Genomic DNA, 18,368 nt, shown 5'->3' with positions numbered 1-18,368 from the left:
GTCGCGGCCCCGCTCGGCCGTTCGTCGTCGCACTTCTACAAATGCCTTTATTATTATTATCATCACACACACACATAAGCACCCTTACACACCGCCACAGACGCATTGAATTGGTTTCACACGGAAACGGGCACAGCGGGCGCGGCCATGTTGAAGTAAACTTGGCAACGTCGCTCTAGACATCGACCGATTTAATCATTCTTTGGTACCATATACACTCGAGCACAATAATTTATAGTTTATATAAATCTTGTTATCAATATATTTTAGACTTATAATGCTTGGTTCGCAGATAATAGTATTTTTATATTAATATACCTATGTATTTCTGTTTGCTTTTCTGACACTATCTTGTTTATGGGACTTTAAAATAGTAACAAATGGCAGGAATAACATTTTAGAATATATATTGAATGTGCAGAGAAATAAATTATAAATATGTATACAGTGCTTTATTTATTGCCCTTCGCACAAAACGGTATCAGTTTTATTTGTGTTAAGCAAATTCTAGCAATAATTCATTACGTGTTAAATTGTCGACAAAGATGTTGCTATTTTATACACTGAATTAATTTGTATGCTGTAATTTAGCATTCAAACTTCAAAGAAACCAGTTTAATAACAGCCATAAAACATTAGACAAAAAATACATTGCCGTAGGTACCTACTACTACATAAATAAGCTGAAGAAACAAGTTTGTCGAATCGGCAACGTCGCACACAGTCAGTAGATATCGGGTGAAGTGCGGCAACGGCGCATTTTTTGTATTTGCTATGCACGCAGTCAGCATGACAGCTCGACTCACAATGGAGATTGGAGACGCCAAGTGCGACGCAACGCTTCACGATCCGGGGCCGGCTAGCGAGTCAGTCGCATGCTTGTGTTCATAATTCAATATGCGTAATGCTGCGGCACTCAACAGTCGTGTTGAACTAATTATAATCCTCGTTATATTTCTATTCTTTACCGTATTGCACAATATTTCGAACGTCTTATATAATTAGTAAATTGGCTTACCCGCTTCTTTGCACGCGTGGGGCCAGTCAATTTATTCGACTTTAATAATTTGATTAAAGAATATTAAGCCGGTGTGTTGCTTCTCTTCTGTATTAGTTTAGTTCTAACTTCTAGAATTTAGATTTTAGTATGCATATTATGTGTAACCTGACTTAGTCGTTAATCGTGCTTCGGGATTATAATCATCCTCAATCAACATCAAGAAACAGACAAACTTTTGCACAGCTTATAATCTTATTTCCATTGTTAAATGTATGTGTGTATGTTGGCCTTAATGTTATCTTAAATATCCAGTCTTGGATGTTTCATTTATTCGAATGCTTATTTGTTGTACAAGGAATGTTAATGTTATCAAAGGTTAAAATGGAATTATAGTTTTTTATATTTTAGTTTTATTTAATAAATATATGTGTTCATCAAAATGTTAATCACGCTTCACCAACTCATTGATGGCGATTGTAGTATTGATGTTCTTGTAGCTTTGCCGTGTACAAACTAGAATGTTTGATGTATATATTATAATAGTTGTAAGCTATAAAGTGTCTGTTCATTGCAGTTATGGCCGAGTCCAGAATGTCAAGTTATTGGGTCGAATGGAGACCGCAAGCACGGGTGCCAGTGGGGGTTCTAATAGCGGTGTTTGTGCCACTGTTGCCTTTATGGACATCAAGTCCGCTTCGAAGGCGCATAACATCGAGCACGTGCTGGACGAACGAACACTTACCACTGAGTATTACGAGCCGACCGCGATACCCACAGCAGCGGGAGCGCCATCGGCCGGCTCCTCACCCGCCGGCTCTGGTTACTCAGGTTCATCATCCTCCGTGAATTCAACGTCAGCGCCAGCCTCCACTACGCGGTTTCATCTCTCGTGAGTATCGCTTTCAGTAGGCTAATTACCATCTGCCGGTGTCACATAAACCTATTTTAATTCTAAATTCATTTATTATCTACTATAAGAAAGGTTGATTACGACTATGAACCGTCGTACAGGTAACTATAGCACGTTGTATGAGGAAAATGATTTATGATGCAAGCAGATGGTCCCCGCTGCGACCTACCTAAAGACGGTGGACGGTCGCCAATCATTGTGCATTTACTGTCAGCTACTGACTAACTCCTGAAATGAAAAATTATCCATGAGTATTTGCTTCGAGCTTGCAATGTTACGGTGATTATGAATACGATTACATACTTGTCCCAAGCATGTCTAGTATTAGCATCCGCACAAAGTATTGGTGCCGCCGCCGCCACCGACCACAGCCAATCGCCACTCAAAGGATTGCAGTGCTTACTTGGATTGCAGTGGGAAAATTGCAAAAACAGTGATAATATAGTGTTGTGACCTCATGTGTTAGTGCGTCCCTCGTATGTGCATATTGGAGTGCAGTGAAATTGGATTTGCTCAACGCTCACCCGAAGATCATATCTCCTTGTGGCTGGCGGCGGTCCCAAATTGTTTTATGTATGCACCAAGTTAATAATACAACGTTTTATTTTATGTGTCTTGTCTGTACTAAAAGATAATATTAACAATTTGCCCCATACCTCACACGTTACACGAAAACGTATAGACGGATTACGAAACATAAAAATCTTTATATCAATTATAAGGCTACAAAACTTCTACTATTTACCACCTCTTTGTTGAACGATTTCCTTTAAAAAAAATATTTAAAAATATGACTTTCTTTAATAATAAATTATTTAATAAAATTTAGCATTAGCTACTCCAGAGACTATATTTGTTTTGAATATATGTGTAATATGTTGAAAACGAAGTATGGTTTATCTTATCGTAAGCCACAATATCTTATCGTCGCTTACATTTTTATCGAGAAATATGTACTTTTAACACATTTTGTTAATTGTGGATGTATTAGTGACAGTTTTTATATTATTAATATTTTATTTTTAAAGTGACCCTCCCTTGATGTGTCTGATATGTCCTCTTTTTTGTAAAAACAAAATTAGTATAATTTATACTGAGAGCGTATTAATAATGTCTTTCTGACAAATCATGTTTATGTTGTGATGGAAAGCAACAGCGTACCTCTCTGATATTATCGGATTTAGACGTAAAAGTGCGGGTATTTGTGTGACATTTCTCCTAATTAAATCTTGACGTTATGAAATTATGTAAATAAAAGAGTTTCTTGGAATTTGTTATTTCTAGGGTTCGTTTAATTTACATGTCAATTTTTTTAATAGCTATATCCAATTATTCGATGGAAACATTACCCTATCAAACACTAATAAAGTAGTGCTTAGTCACGGTTATGATGATAGCCGTGTCCTCGAAACAGAAAAAATAATTAGTTTGTGGTTTGGTCAAATTTAATTAATACTTCGGAGATAACTAAAGTTTTTATATTTATAACGATTATACTGCCTAAATCGTGAATTACAGATAAATTTATAGTTTCTATCGTAGTTTCAAAAAAAGCATTCAAAATTTGTCATCATCAAAATTTAAACTATAAATATACCCAAAAACTTTCCAAATACTACTACTTTCATCACATTGAACATCATTATTGTTATATTTATTCATCTGCTATTTCCTCTGTGCTAAACTTTGATATTCTCTTCAAACGACTAGATAAATACTGCTTACGACCTAAAAGAAACATTAAAGTAATTGTGTGAGTCATTAATCGAAAGGTAAACAAGATTTTCGTAAAGTCATCGTAGCAATAATACGATTTACATACAGTGGAAATAACCGTATTCATCCACCATCATGCTTAAAACATGTATGAAGATTTATACATTTGAAAGGCCCTTGTCAAGGTCAGTAACAGAGAATAAATCTACATTTAAAGAATCGAATTATTTCAAACATTACACAGAACCTCAAGACAAAACAATTATATTAATCACGTCATACATTTGTTTAATTTTGTATATAATAATTATAAAATGTGAGTTTAAGATCAAAATATTTGCAAGTGCAATCGCTGTGCAACCGAACGCGTTTATTACGTTCACCTTCGTCCTTCACCGCACAATCAAAGACACAAATAGTGTAACAAACGCGTCTCGCTACCTTGATGAACTCGTACTTTTCAACGTTCACATAGAACGGTTAAATAAACGGTACACTCATTCGTGATAATTTTACACACATTTTCCTCCGAGCATAAAATAACAAAAAAACAATATTATGAAGAAGAAGCAACAATTTAATATTTTACTTAATTAAGATTGAAACAATTCTTATTCTTATTATATTATTTATAGGTATGTTGTCTAAACTTCTAAAAACATTACCAATTATGAATACTAACGATATCTACATTTTTTAATGTAAAATAAAAAGTCAATAGAGTTAAGGCAGTGTAGAACATGTTATCAAAAATTATATTTTCAACCCAAATTCTTAGTGAGATTAGAAAAAATATTTCTTACATTGTTTCTTTATGCACTATACACTTTAAAGTTTAAACATTCGTTAAGTTAGTCTTATTATAAAATAACGATTTAGATATGATCACATTTTTAACCTTTTAATTTAAAAGCACAAAAAAGTACACAAAACTTTTATAACAAATTTTGTTTATGATATAAATCCATATTGTAATAATATGACCCAGCGAATTCATTTTTGCTAAAATGCATTGTATTGTATGTTCAGATTAAGGATGTTAATCCAAATTACTAGAATTAAACTAGTTAATAGTTTCATATTATTTGAATGACTGTTAGTACACAAATTGTCATACATAACTACAAATTAAATATGCATTGTGTTTAGACAGTTAAATGTTGGTAATTTGTGTTAGTTTATTTTATATATTTTTTGTGGTTAAGGTTCTATTGAGAAATGTTTTTGTAGAAATAAGAACTTAGCTTCAATATTCAGTATTCAATGGCATTTTAACTAGAAGTACCTCTTTCCATAGAAAGGTTGGTTATGATCTATTTTTCTAATTCATAGTGAATCATCTTGAATACGGCGGGTCTTTAACAACGTAGGTAAATTGTGTTCGGTTTAGTTGAAAGAATAAGCCCAATCTTCCCTAAATTTTACATGAGGTTTATAATATAAGCATTATATTAGTGTAAGTAAATACATGTATTTTACTTTAATCAATATTGACAAATAACAAGATTGAACTTTTTTCACTAATACCTGATTTATCGCAAGAACTATGAAACTCTGCTAAGTTACTGTCTATCCACATTTTATGACGTTTTTTTTGTTTCATATTAAAAACTAGCTAACAATGGCGCTACCTTTACATATCAGTTTGGGCCTCAGATTTTTGTGTCTGTTTCGTGACTATTAATTTTTCCTAATAGGGAAGTAGCTTTATGTGCCTGACACGTCGTCCAGTTTTTTGCTCTATGAAATGCTGGTTTTCTTACGATGTTTTCCTTGATAGTTTTTTAACGAGGGAGGTTTGAGTTTCGTTCGTGTTTGCACGAATGTACTTTCTGTCACATAGACATGCTCAAATGAGCAGAGTTGAGTTGAGTGTTAAATAACACTCGCAAAACAATCACGAAATATATAGATACAGAAGTCTGAGGCCCAGAGCAAAACGGTTGTAGCGTTTGTTTTGGGGAACAGTTGTGTGAAATTTCATACTTTTATCTACGTAAAATACGTATATATCCTTTATTTGTTGTATGATTAATCACCAATTGCAAAAATTTAGACTTGTAACACCTAGTTACCTTTATAAAGCAATCAGTACATATATTTCGATTAGATTAGTAAGTATATTACCGACTTATTATGTACGTAAATTTTTTTCATTAGCAACAGCAATGCGTTATCGCATACGTATCAAGATAAAGATCATTTTTGATTTATATCTACTTGATATGTTAAATTGTATTGATCCATATGTATTGTGAGCAACTTTAAATTGAATTTGAAATTGAAATTGGCCGACCTCCGTATTGTGTGTACCTACCTACCTTGTGTTTACATAAGAAATCGAGATGGACTTTTCACCCAACTTATTAGATAGGTAAGTCAGTAACGAAAGTACCTAAGTTAACTAAGTTCTTTATTTTATCATGATAAAATAAAGAAACGAAACAAGTTCGATTTGTTGCCGTAACCTACGAATCATCCATCCATCAAAACATTTTTAAACGCTTTTCCGGAATTGAGAAGGCTCCACTCCGAAGCTTGTTCACTAGTTTGCATATCAAACTCGTACACCCCACCACATTTCGTCATCAGTAACAATGCGTTGAGTCGAAATAGACTTGTTATAGCTATGTCGCGATTCTTATGCGATTGAATTTTTGAAGAATTTTTATACCCAAGTTATTATTTATAATTGTACAGATCAACAACGTGAGACAGAAAATTCAGCGGATATCTTTAACTCGAATAAGGTTTTCAGCCACTGTTTTCTTTGATTTTTCGATGTTAGCATCAGTTGAAGTGAAGCCGTTGATTGCCTACCACAGCGAGGCAAATTTTCCATCAGTTAATGGTTCGATTTTAAAAGCGCTCATACGTTCGTCTTTTTGATAAAGTCAGTTTACAAAAGCCCTCTGTAACATTTTCTAGGATGCCATTTTAATGACGATGCAAAATTTAAGACAAATTCTTTGTTTGGTGTTTTTTTAATAACAATAGATATCTTCTAAGTAAAACAGCAATGTATTTAAACTAAATAACATAAACAAATTATTAAAGTTATTTAGTTAAACGCCTATTTAAATTCTAGTTTTGAAGATAGCGGTTATTATTTCTACACTAAATCAAAAACAAAATAAGGTTTTATTATATTTTTTTAGACTTCATATTTGTACAAGAAATCTCTATAAACATACTAATTATTTGTTGAATATGTCAGAAAAACATCGATAATAGCTGTTATATACAAGGTTGCCTTTTAATATAAAAAAAACCGTATGTATCATACAAATGTTTCGTGGTAGGGCATACTGTCTTTTTTTAATCATAAATTTCAATATAAAGTATACCTATTGAAATTACGATAAATATATACAATGTAAGTCGATTTACATACGTTACTCGTATGTTTAATATGTTTTCGTTTAGTTTTATAACTATAACAGCTACTTCTACCAATATAAAGGAATCCTAGTTCTAACCACAAGAAATAAATTACGATGTTCAAACTGTCTTTACTCTACTGTCTTTGAATCTGAAAAATTTCCGACTACGTATTAAAATAATAATAAATTACGCAACCATTTATATCTGATACTCAACACCCAGAAACATTATATTAGGAATCTATCTTTAATATCATATCTACATAAATATATAAATTTTATATGGGTGTTTATAATTAAACCAGTTTTACAATTTTTAATTATGGAGGGGTTTAGTTATAGATTTGTCAGTATTTCTAGGAGTTATTGAGTCTGTAAGAGCAAATAATTTAACGTAGAGAAAAAGAAGTTATCCATTGATGCAGCGGGTTTGAAACGATTTACGTGTTTAAGCAACGCACAAATTGCTATAACTGTTTATTATATATATACAATAGTCAGATAAGTGACCAATTTTCAACAAGAACAAAGGGTTATCGAGTACAATTTAGTAATCATAATCTTTTAAATGATAATAGTCTAAAAAACGATACATAAAAGACAAATATGTAACAAGCCCGTAAAATAGGAATTTCATAGACTTATAACCCGCATATTTCGACAATATTAAAACTATGATGTTCATTTTTTTTTGAAAATATTATGTAATTTATTTATTATTTTCTCTTCGTTTGCTTTTTTTAGTACAAAGGCGTGACATAATCAATTTGCCACAAATGGTCGTTACGTGACGTCTTCAAGGTCGACGATTTTTAATCGATATGCCACGTTTATTTATATTTACGTATCTTCAACAACCTTCTTTATATTGTCTGACGACATTATGTTGAGAGCATTACCTATTAGGTTAGTGGATATTATCCATTTTATCCATTTCGATTACGTTGCTAAAAGTAACAAAGCGTATTAAATTTATCCAGATTATTTTGGACATAGTTCTTTTAATATCTCTACCGGTGACTAGGTTAACCATAACTTTAAGCTTATCTAACGTTCATGATGGAAGCAAGAACACTTATTATTTTACTGGTTAACAGCCTGTAAATAATTGGAGCTTCTATAACCAGCATTTAGGTTTAATCATCGAAATTTAAAAAAATATATTCGAAAGCCGTGTTAGTTTAATTTCAAATTAAGTTTTTTTTTGTGTTTGTGTGTGGTAGTTTTTGGCGCCATGGATAAACCATTTTCGAATATGGGATAATAATTTCCTACGTCGAAATACCGCGACGGTCTAATAAACAACATAAGTATTAACGACGTGTACACTGTACAGGCCTAACACTGCTTGTATAAACACGGCCCATTATTGGTGGTCAATCTTCTTAAATCTGGAAATGTTGAGTACAAGAATCCTCGTGAGGTTTGCCGATAACTATTGTTGACAAAGACGGAAAGAAGGCGATGAAGCGGATCCAACTCTCTATCTCAATCTACGGCTGAGCTTGCTGCGGGCTTTGGAACTAGTGTTTGGCTTTGAAACAATATTGAAGCACTTGCCTGAAATCGAAAAGATGTAAAAGCTAGATAAGTTGGTGCCACACGAACCAAGGTACCAACAGTCGCGTCTTCACCAATGATTCTCCACGGCAACGTGCGAGCACTAATTTCAAGAGAGGCAATCAAAGCCACAAGAGTTACTGCTGGAAGTCGGAAGTCTACGTCAGTTACCGGACCTAGTCCCAACCGATGTCCACTTTGTTCAACTGACTACCGGGTGCCGTTGACAGACTTCTACAGTTGTATAGATAAAGCCAGTACCTTGAGCTGAAATAAAAAATTACCAAAAATTTTATGTTTTTATTTTTTTTGGAAATTCAAAATAGATCTAATACTATTATATGTTTTAAAAAAAAGATTAGTTATTGACCTAGATAAGTGATGGATTATTTATTAATCCAATACCAACACTAATATTTTCTACATTTTTATCTTATTCTTTAAGTATATATTTTTATTGGGATTTAAGTAGAAATAAATATACACGCACTTAATCTTAGAATTATGATCAACATTCGATTTACATAAAGTGAAAATGTTTTGTTTTATGTTTAAGATTTCAACTTTTGACGATTTTGTCTTTCATTTCAGCTACTCATAGTTTTCTAGTCACTTTCGATATACATGAACTCCGCAAATACGTATTTCTCTATTTTTGGCTGGTCTCTAACTGGTGGCGTCCTTTACAAGAGGTTTTGCTAAAAATAAACTGTGAATGGGATAAGACTGACGACTGGTTGACGTTTCACTAAAATTATTAATCATTTATATAATTGGTGGATTAGCTTGTAAAATGTTCAAGAACAGATTTAGCATCTCAAAAATCTATTTCATGTTTTAAAGGATCTTCAGGCCCAATCTGCTAGAGGGGATGCTTTGTTTACAAATTTATGGTCGTAATAATTTCAGTAATAACGTTTAGCATATAAAAAGATTAAAACCTATACGTCGTTTAAATGTCAGATACACTATACCTTTATAATATAATTTGTATTTAATCAATATTCAACAATTAGAACTCAAATGTCTTTGAAACAACATTATTTCCGGCCGACATTAGCCTTTACTCACTGTGCATTGGGTACCTTCTATATATAGACAATGTAACCCTTATTTATGTTAAGTTCTATATTGTTTAAAAATATCAAAGTAATTATAACAAATTAAAGTCAAAGTGGAGGATTTATACGTCTAGTTTAAATCGGCGAGCACTCTTTTAACTGACAAACTAATCGATGCAAAGCACACAACGTTTTCAATTTTTCAAAGGCCGGTAACGAACTGAATGTCTGAGTGTCCTTGGATAGCCCATGTTTTATACAAACGTATTCCACTATATCATTCTTGTCATGAATAAAAACAAATTTTTAGTAGCAGATAAGTTTATACCTGTTTGTGCGAGGATGGTTAGGTTATGCTTATGGTTATGCTTAGCTTCTTGTATTTGTCAGTTTCCTCTTGTAATATAAATATGGTCAACGACTTACTTTAAGTAAGTTTAAGTATTCTTTTAATGTGGGTTATATTATATACAGGCTTTCAACTGCGGCTTCGCTCGAGCGTTCATACAATCATTAATCCCTTCTCAATCTTGTAGAGGTGGAACATTAAAAAAAATATAGTGTTTGTTATTATTAAATATCAAAATTCCAAGTTTTGGGCCGGTGTAGGCAGGGTTTTGATGAATCAGAAAAATATTGCATTTCTGAATAAACTTTATTTATTATAAGGGTGATCATTATCGAGGTCACCAAATGCAGGATATTAAATTTACATAACTGTACAAAAATACTAAGCGTGTAAATTTTGACTGAGACTAATTGCTCTAGCTGTTTAGTTATTTTTTTTATTTTATAAACAGACAATTTTTGTTACTTGTGGTACATTGATTCTATTAAAACATCCCACGCTCTCTTGTGCATATGTGTGTATGTACCCATATTTATATTATGATCATATTGACAGATAAGGCAAGACTAGTTAACTATGAAAACGAAGTTTTACCAGGTAACTTATAACTTTATTAAAAATACGTAAATATACTAATGCGGCGTGTGTCGGGCAAATAAGACTGAATCTATGTACTTGCCTATTAGATAAAACAGATACATAAATCTGAGGCCCAGACCTATACAGCTTTTAACGCCACTGGCTTACAGCCAGTCGATTACATTGCACTCAAACTCACCGTTATTCGCGTTAAAGGTTGAATGTGTGTCACATTCTAAGGTATATAACCATAACTTCGGTGCATACATACTTAGTAGCCTTATTCAAAGTATTGCATATTGCAGCAAGAATTAACTTTGAAACTATGCAATTTCTAAATTGGAACTTGTATTTTAAAATTGGTTAAAACGCGAACATTTATTTGTTTATATATATAAACAGATTTTGGTGAACAGTAAGTATGTTCTAATTAAATATTTTCCAAGAAATTATTTAATTATTTGAAATGTGATAATTGTTTAAATAATTAATTTTATATATGATAACAATTTTCAGTTTCCTTATTTGATTGGTTTGGAATCCTTACAGTTCTTTTTAAATTATTTTTCTTGCGAAGCAAATATCTGTCGTGCTTAAATTTCGCACACTTCTTTCCATATCTTTTAACTTAAAAATATTTTTTAAATCTTCACATTTCATTCTAATTCTGCTTTTTGCATACTCTGTGTAAGGAAATAAATAAATTCTCTTGAACATAAGTTATTATCCATCCGTCATATTTTACGATGTCGTCACACTAACGGCAGCTAGTCGACATCACCTGCCAGTGACCTCGTGCTTGCTGTCCAACTTAGCTTTTCCTTAACGATTGCTATAACGATGTTTTAAACGTGTTGAGGTGCCCAGTGAGCCACTATATTATTCGTACTACTTATTTCGTATAGATATCTTTTATTAGACTAAAATTAATATAAAAAAATTTCACAACTTCATGCTCGTTTAAATTATACGTATGTGAATTATGAAATAGAATCAAACAAAAGTTTTAAGTTTGACTTTTTTCTTTGTCCGTATATATTTGAATAATTTATTCTTTCCAAGGTTGATAGCTTTTTATTTCTTCATTTAGAATTGTATGTTACCGCCATAACGAAGTAGAATAAACGAGTTTTAAATTTTAATGAATTGAATGCATTTAGCAACCCAAAAGGATAACACAATTTCATTTATAAATGAAAAAGAAAGACTATATTTATAGAGTAAAATCCGTGAAAGCTGTAGGAGATGCGTATATATCGTTATAACTAATGTGTGAGCTAATCCCATTTTTCTTCCTTAACAAACTTAAATGAGTACTTATGTTGGGAAATAAGAGTACCTATACTAGTTATGAAAGCGAGTTTTTGTTATGCGTTTGCATATTTTGTTGTTGGCTTAAGTATTGTTATGTTACCTAATACACTAAAGAGCCCCTAATTTGATCATTAAAGTCAGTTTTTTCATCAAGTTGCAAGAGAACCTATTTCCGCCCTAACGTCCGGGTTATGAAAATACCACAGTAATACTATATTGATAGACATTGACATAACATTTATTACAAACAAAAACACACAAAATAACAATAATCAAAGAAAAAGTAAAATGAGAGATAGTAAATAAATAAAAAAAAATCCCTTTTCCCATTCGGTTCGTTTTAAGTGTGTAATGCGTGTGTGCTGTGGCTGTAATTGGCCCTGGCTCAGCATTATGCTGAGGAGCAGACTGTTCATTCTGCCAGAGACCACAGCAGCTAGTTTACGCCTCAGTCGCAAAAAAAGAAAGAAAAGGAACGTAATAAATACTTAGTAGAAAAAATAATATTAAAAGTTACCAGAGTACGTAATGAAGTCTTGTGTAAAGGTGTATTGTAAAATTAATAAAAATGTAAATAAAATAAAATTAAAAGTTAAAAATAATAATAATTGTTAAGAAGTAGTTTATTTTTGGGCGGATCAAAAACTAGATTTCGTGTGATTTTTGTTGACTTTGTAGATGAATCTTATAGCGGCGACGAAAATTAGACTTTAATTTAAGACTTTTCAGCGGAGGATAGCAGTATTGTATTTGAATCATCAAGGACCCCGTTATGTTTTTCGACCGACTTTTTATGTACTACATAGAAAATTATTTAGTCTTAACTACGTATAGCTGTCCTACAGTTTCTTTACTTTAAAAATGTAATTGATCTTTAACATTAAATGAAAATTTAGAAATTTTCGTCATTTAAACTGGTGCTTCAAAAATTACTACTGTCACTGAGACTGCAGTAGTAGTAACATTTTAAGCAAATATTATTTCCTATAATTATTGCGGCGAGAGACTCAACTCATAAATAAATACACGTGAAAAAACACGTAAAATAGACTTAAGTTGTTGATAAACGTGAATGTGACAAACAATGACATGAACATTCAAAGACAAATGAACAAAAAGAGACCATCAGTGATTTTATAACCGAAAAATATTCCTCGAAATTCTAAAGATACAATGCCTGTATGGCATAACAAAGCATTGCCTTCTTTAACACTATCAATAGTTTACCTGCCCTCCCTTCATTGTACCAAAAGGCCTAGTAGGTTATAAAACCGACGCATATATTTTTGTAACCCAAAAATGAATAGTAACTGAATAAGCCCAACCATGACGTCACGATTGATAACTAAATAATTTGCTTAAAACGCCATGTGACATTTCAAAAGCAGCCTTTGGATGTCTTCGATTTTTAATGTATTTTATATGACGTAATTTTGTGCGATAACAGGTTTTTCGAGTTTTTATAAAATATAATTATTTTGTCTCGCCATGATGCTTGCTTAAACTAGTGTGGATCTTTAAAATATTACCACGCAATATCCGTATTCGAACTGTACGATGATCTATACTTCTGTACTTGTTTTGCTATTAACTATGATTGTCTACCACAGTTTGTAAATCTTTTACTATTTTACTTGTTTCAATATAGGAATATATCTTTTATTCTCCATAAAGATAAATAAAAATGAGTTCTCGCATCTTACGCTGAAATTTATAGAGCGCACCTGAACAAGGTCGTTGTTTACGCGTAGTAACGTAAGTGCGTCATTTGCTCAATGTAATATCAGGATTAGACATTACTCTTTAAATGTTAACTGAAATTAATAATAGTGCATGCTAAGCAACAGCTCATGCTAATTTTTATAATGTTCTATTCGGATTATATCATCTTGCCTAAAATAAATCGAAGCTAGACTTTTTTTACATTTGAAGCTGGAGTCGCTCTTAAACTTGTAACAATTATTTTACCGTTAAAGAAAAAAATACCGTAAGATTATAATATATTTCCCAAAATTAAAAACTGATCAATAATGAGGTCTTATAACGTAAATTACGTTTTCTTATTTGTTATTTTTATATTCTGAAGTGCTATTTTTTTGTACATAATATCATTATGTTTTATGATTTCAAATTATTTGGTATTTTGTGAAGGATTAAACTGGTTCAACGGTTAAAGAATATGGTAAATAATCTTATAGCGGAAACATCTCAATGTACCTCTTAAATAGTTTTTAAAAATATCAAATTAATAATAAAACGGAGTTTGATTATTATTAGGACCAATTATTCAAATTCTACAAACAAAATTACAACATTTATAAATTGATTTTTATATACAAATTGTTTGTAGTTATTTATGTTTTATGATTAAGGGGTCAGTCAGTTAAATACTATTACCATTTCATAGTTAAAAAGGGTTCGATAGAATCCGTTACTGGATCGAAATTTTCCAATAAAACAAAATATTAACTTTCCCCACTTTCCTCTCATACTACAATACGTTAAAAGTACATATTATTTAAAACTTAATACTAAAGGCCCTATCCCAGCACGAATTGCTGTGTCAGTGTCTCGGGGTGGACTGAGGGGCGCAGGCCCGTAATAACAATGATTAGTTATGTAAAACGTTAAATTAATGTAATTTTATCATTTTTTTTTTCTGAAATCGATTACTTGGCTTGCTATTAAATATATCGTGTAAATTTCAAAATCATGTTCTATGTACTTTTTCGTCATAAAATGAATTCAAAGTGTCAAATATTAGCAATGTTTGGATTTAAATTAGTTAGTTAAATCGTGTATAGATCTTTCAAAATGGATACATAAACTACTGAACTCTACAATATATTTTTTCCATTCGCCCTACTTCAAGAAACGATGTCGAAAAATGAAAAGAAACAATGTACTTTTTTGTAGTAGGGCGACCAGATAGGTCCTTAATACGTAAACAAATTTTCTTAAATTAAATAAATATTTTTTATCACGTTAATTACGCGTTTAAGTTCTGAACAGCGATGTTTAACAAAAGCTGAAGTATGTTGATGTTTAAGAATTAATAATTATTTTTCATAATTACTGTATTATGAATTTGTATTGGTCTAAATTTGTTGTGTCTGTGCGGACGCGGGATAACATAATTTTTTAATGCGACTATCAAAATGATTTATAGTAAGATACATAGTCTTTGGAATCCAATGAGGTGGCGTCCATAAATTACGTGAGGTGTTTAAGGGGGGGAGGGGGTCGAGTCAAATCTCATTTAATCTTACGATGGAGAGAGGGGGTCTCGGCAAATAGGTACAGAAAATTTAAAAAAACACCTCACGTAATTTATGGACGCCCCCTAAGCAGTTCATTAGTTTTTTTACTGATATATATACACTACTAATTATAAATATTAAATAAAATATACCCGACCCCAAAAATTATCGGTAATTGCCGTTAAAATAACAAAAATATGTACAGTCAAACTTGGATAAGTGACCGAGATTTTATTTTCTCTGATTGAGGTTTCTCACTAACGCGAGTTCCAGCTTACAGATATAGAGATACAGAAGGGGGGTCTATCTCACATATAGAGGTCTATAAAACTATAGAAAACAATAACATACACAGTACACACATTTGGTTTGAATTAAATAATAGTCTCGAAATTTAAGAATGGTCATAAATAGCAAAAGTTAAATGCATTTAGAGATAACTGTCGCTTATAGAAGTATAGGCTAGTATCAATATAACTTATAGAGGATCACGCGTGAAAAGTGAATTATTTGACCCCATGTAACGCGCCGTAACGTTTTTCTGTACCCAAGTATAGTAAAACGTTTCGTGACCACCTAGTGACTCTTTATACCTAAAAGTTACCATTATGTGGTGTAAAGTGCTGGAAATTCGAAAATAATATTAACAATAACGCGTAATTACATCCCCGCCCCGCATCGTAACGTTTTACAAAAGACCCCCCCCCCCAAATTCGTTACGTAATACTTGAACGCTTCCTAAGTATTACACAGTATGTATTACGATTGGCTATTTTATATAAAATTATATAGCATTGGGTAAGGTGAGAAGAGGGTTATCCTATTTAATATAGGATCTTTCTTTGCTGCTTCTCGTTTTACTAATAAACACAATATATAATATTAAAAGTGAATTAATTAATACAACAATCCATTATATCTACATAGCTTATCTTAACAGTAAAACCAAACGATAATTATCTTTGTCTGAGTTAGTTTTTATATGTATAAGGATAAAACTGTTTGTCTTTACTTATCCACAAAAACTTAAAATTTTGACGATTGATGTACCTATTTTCTGACGTAAAAATCCACCAAAGAATTATTTAGACATTTAATCCCGAAAAAAAGATAAATACGAGATTATTTTCTATGCGAAGTCGGCTTTTAAAAATTGTTTCATAATTCCTCACTCTTTGTATAATCTGCTAGAAAAAGAATTTTAACAAAAATCGTTATTTTTTTGACAAAAAAAATTGCCTAGAAATTAAAATCTAAAATAGAACCAAATCATAATAAATACTTTTAACGAGTTCGTAATGATATGTGATATATTATTAAAACATAATTTATAATTAATAATACTACTGTAATTATCCTGCGTCGACTGATATTTCAAGTTTAATAAAAAAAAGAATAATATTTTCTGCAAAGCTTCAACGACCGGCACAAGCAAAAAACTGTATCAGCGCGTCTAAAGGTGAACAATGAAACACTTTTGTGATTTCATCAATTAAATTTGATTACACCATAAAAATGTAGTCGTGCGTTTAGATTTTCATACTTTTAAACGCTTATTATTCATTGATTTATGATATCATGATGTCGGCTAGTTAGCCCGAATGATTGACAAGAAGTGGTAATTTTGTAAAATGGTCACATCTGACCAGTTTCGCAAATAGAACACAACGAACGGTATAATATACCTGTATACTATGTTTAGGTTATATAACGGTTAATAGTTAGGGTTCCTATATAAAGTTTTCTTTGCTTATTTTAATTGGTAATTTAAGCTGTAACTAATTTGTTATAATATTTCCAAAATAAGGAACGGTAAGTTAGGAAAACTATCATGTTTCGAAGCCTATTTTTGTCAAATATTCCTATTCTCACGTAGGCTCTGATCGTATATAAACATACTGTTAATTGCTCTACTATAAGTCAATTGAATATTTTAAAGTAAAGTTTATAAAGTAAAACCATATTAATGAGTGACCTCTTTCCACGGTTATTATACATAAGCAGGTCTTCGTAACATATTTAACATTTCTCTAGAATAACACTAATTCTGCAATGGCTTATCCAGGTTTTTTTTTAAGTTACTTGATTGTACCCCTACCATATCATCCGAAACTTTGGTCATCGCATATTTTTTGTTATTGGCATTTTAAATATATTCTTGTTGTGCGCGAGGTCCGTCGGAGGTAGGTTTTCATTGGTAATTTTACAATATTCATGGCCGAGTAGGGTTGTTGCGATCGCCTATTTTACATATTTTCTCACAGAACTATTGCAGGTACGGTTTGTGATTTAGTAGTATTTCCTGTAACCCTGTACGGTCTCACGATACTTGTGTATGATGCTCCAGGTCGTACATGTAAGATGTGCAGATAGCAAATTATTCTATTGTTTGGTCGCCAATAGTGCACATTTTGAGAATTACATAATCTTTAACTTGTTGGTGTTTACATAATGCGCGAAGACACCAAGAAGTGTAAACCCTGACCATCTGCATCATGTGTGAAATGATTAACTACTTTTAATTTGTATGTAGTTCTAATGTCGCTAATGAACATTTGGGTTGTCCCAACAGTTCCTAGTGCCCATTCCATACTTCCAGACTTCTTTTTGATTTAGCGTTTTATGCAGCGTATTTCGTTTTATCTTACTGCTTCTTTTGGCAATGTGTCCGCCCTCTCGTTCTCCGACGTTTAAACAGTGCACCTTTACCCAGAAGAGGGTTATGTTAGTTCTGCTTTTGTGGTACTCTTACAGTTACCAGCCAAGGATCGAGAGGTCGCCCACTTACAAAGGCGTTAATTATTGCTTCGTGCTTATGTTCTTTGACATCGTTGGTCACACTTTAGCGCCTTTAATACGCAAAACTGTTGGATATTTGTATTCTTGCTCTTTGTCTCGATTCCATCAATCCAGTTAGTCCATGCGGCACCCACTGCTTTGTTCTGCTGTCGTCCGTATAGATTTGTACCGCCGTCTCTTCAGGGTTAGGGAGTGTTGTACCCTCCTCGCCTCGTATAAAGGGGCGTCTTGGATGCGGATATCGAGTTTTTTTTATGGGAAAAGTCCCTTTGGAAGGCGTCAGCGAATACATATGTTGTTTGCCGCGAGAGCCCTTTGCTTGTTACTTGTATTGCTTTCCGGCTTTCTTAGTTTCGTGGCGTAGGTAAATCAGTTTTATTTATCAGATCTTTAGATATGTCTTCACAGTATATATTTCATAATATTACCGCCAGATA

At 32.2% G+C, this 18,368-nt stretch overlaps 1 protein-coding gene across 7 annotated transcripts in view; it reads left to right on the top strand.

The window, feature by feature from the left end:
* LOC125060777 (protein split ends-like) overlaps nucleotides 1-18,368 on the top strand; it is a 73,268-nt gene that overhangs the window by 6,132 nt on the left and 48,768 nt on the right. For 6 of the 7 annotated variants that reach the window (XM_047665839.1, XM_047665835.1, XM_047665837.1 and 3 more), the window contains exon 2: nucleotides 1,575-1,889. The exons of the other annotated variant lie outside the window; for it this stretch is intronic. In XM_047665839.1, the coding sequence (XP_047521795.1) occupies nucleotides 1,575-1,889 (315 nt within the window). The remainder of the gene's footprint in view (nucleotides 1-1,574; nucleotides 1,890-18,368) is intronic. 7 annotated transcript variants of the gene reach the window in all.

This window comes from Pieris napi, chromosome 22, assembly GCF_905475465.1.
Source record: "Pieris napi chromosome 22, ilPieNapi1.2, whole genome shotgun sequence".
NCBI classification, from domain to species: domain Eukaryota; kingdom Metazoa; phylum Arthropoda; class Insecta; order Lepidoptera; family Pieridae; genus Pieris; species Pieris napi.
This window is presented reverse-complemented; position numbering and strand designations above follow the sequence as displayed.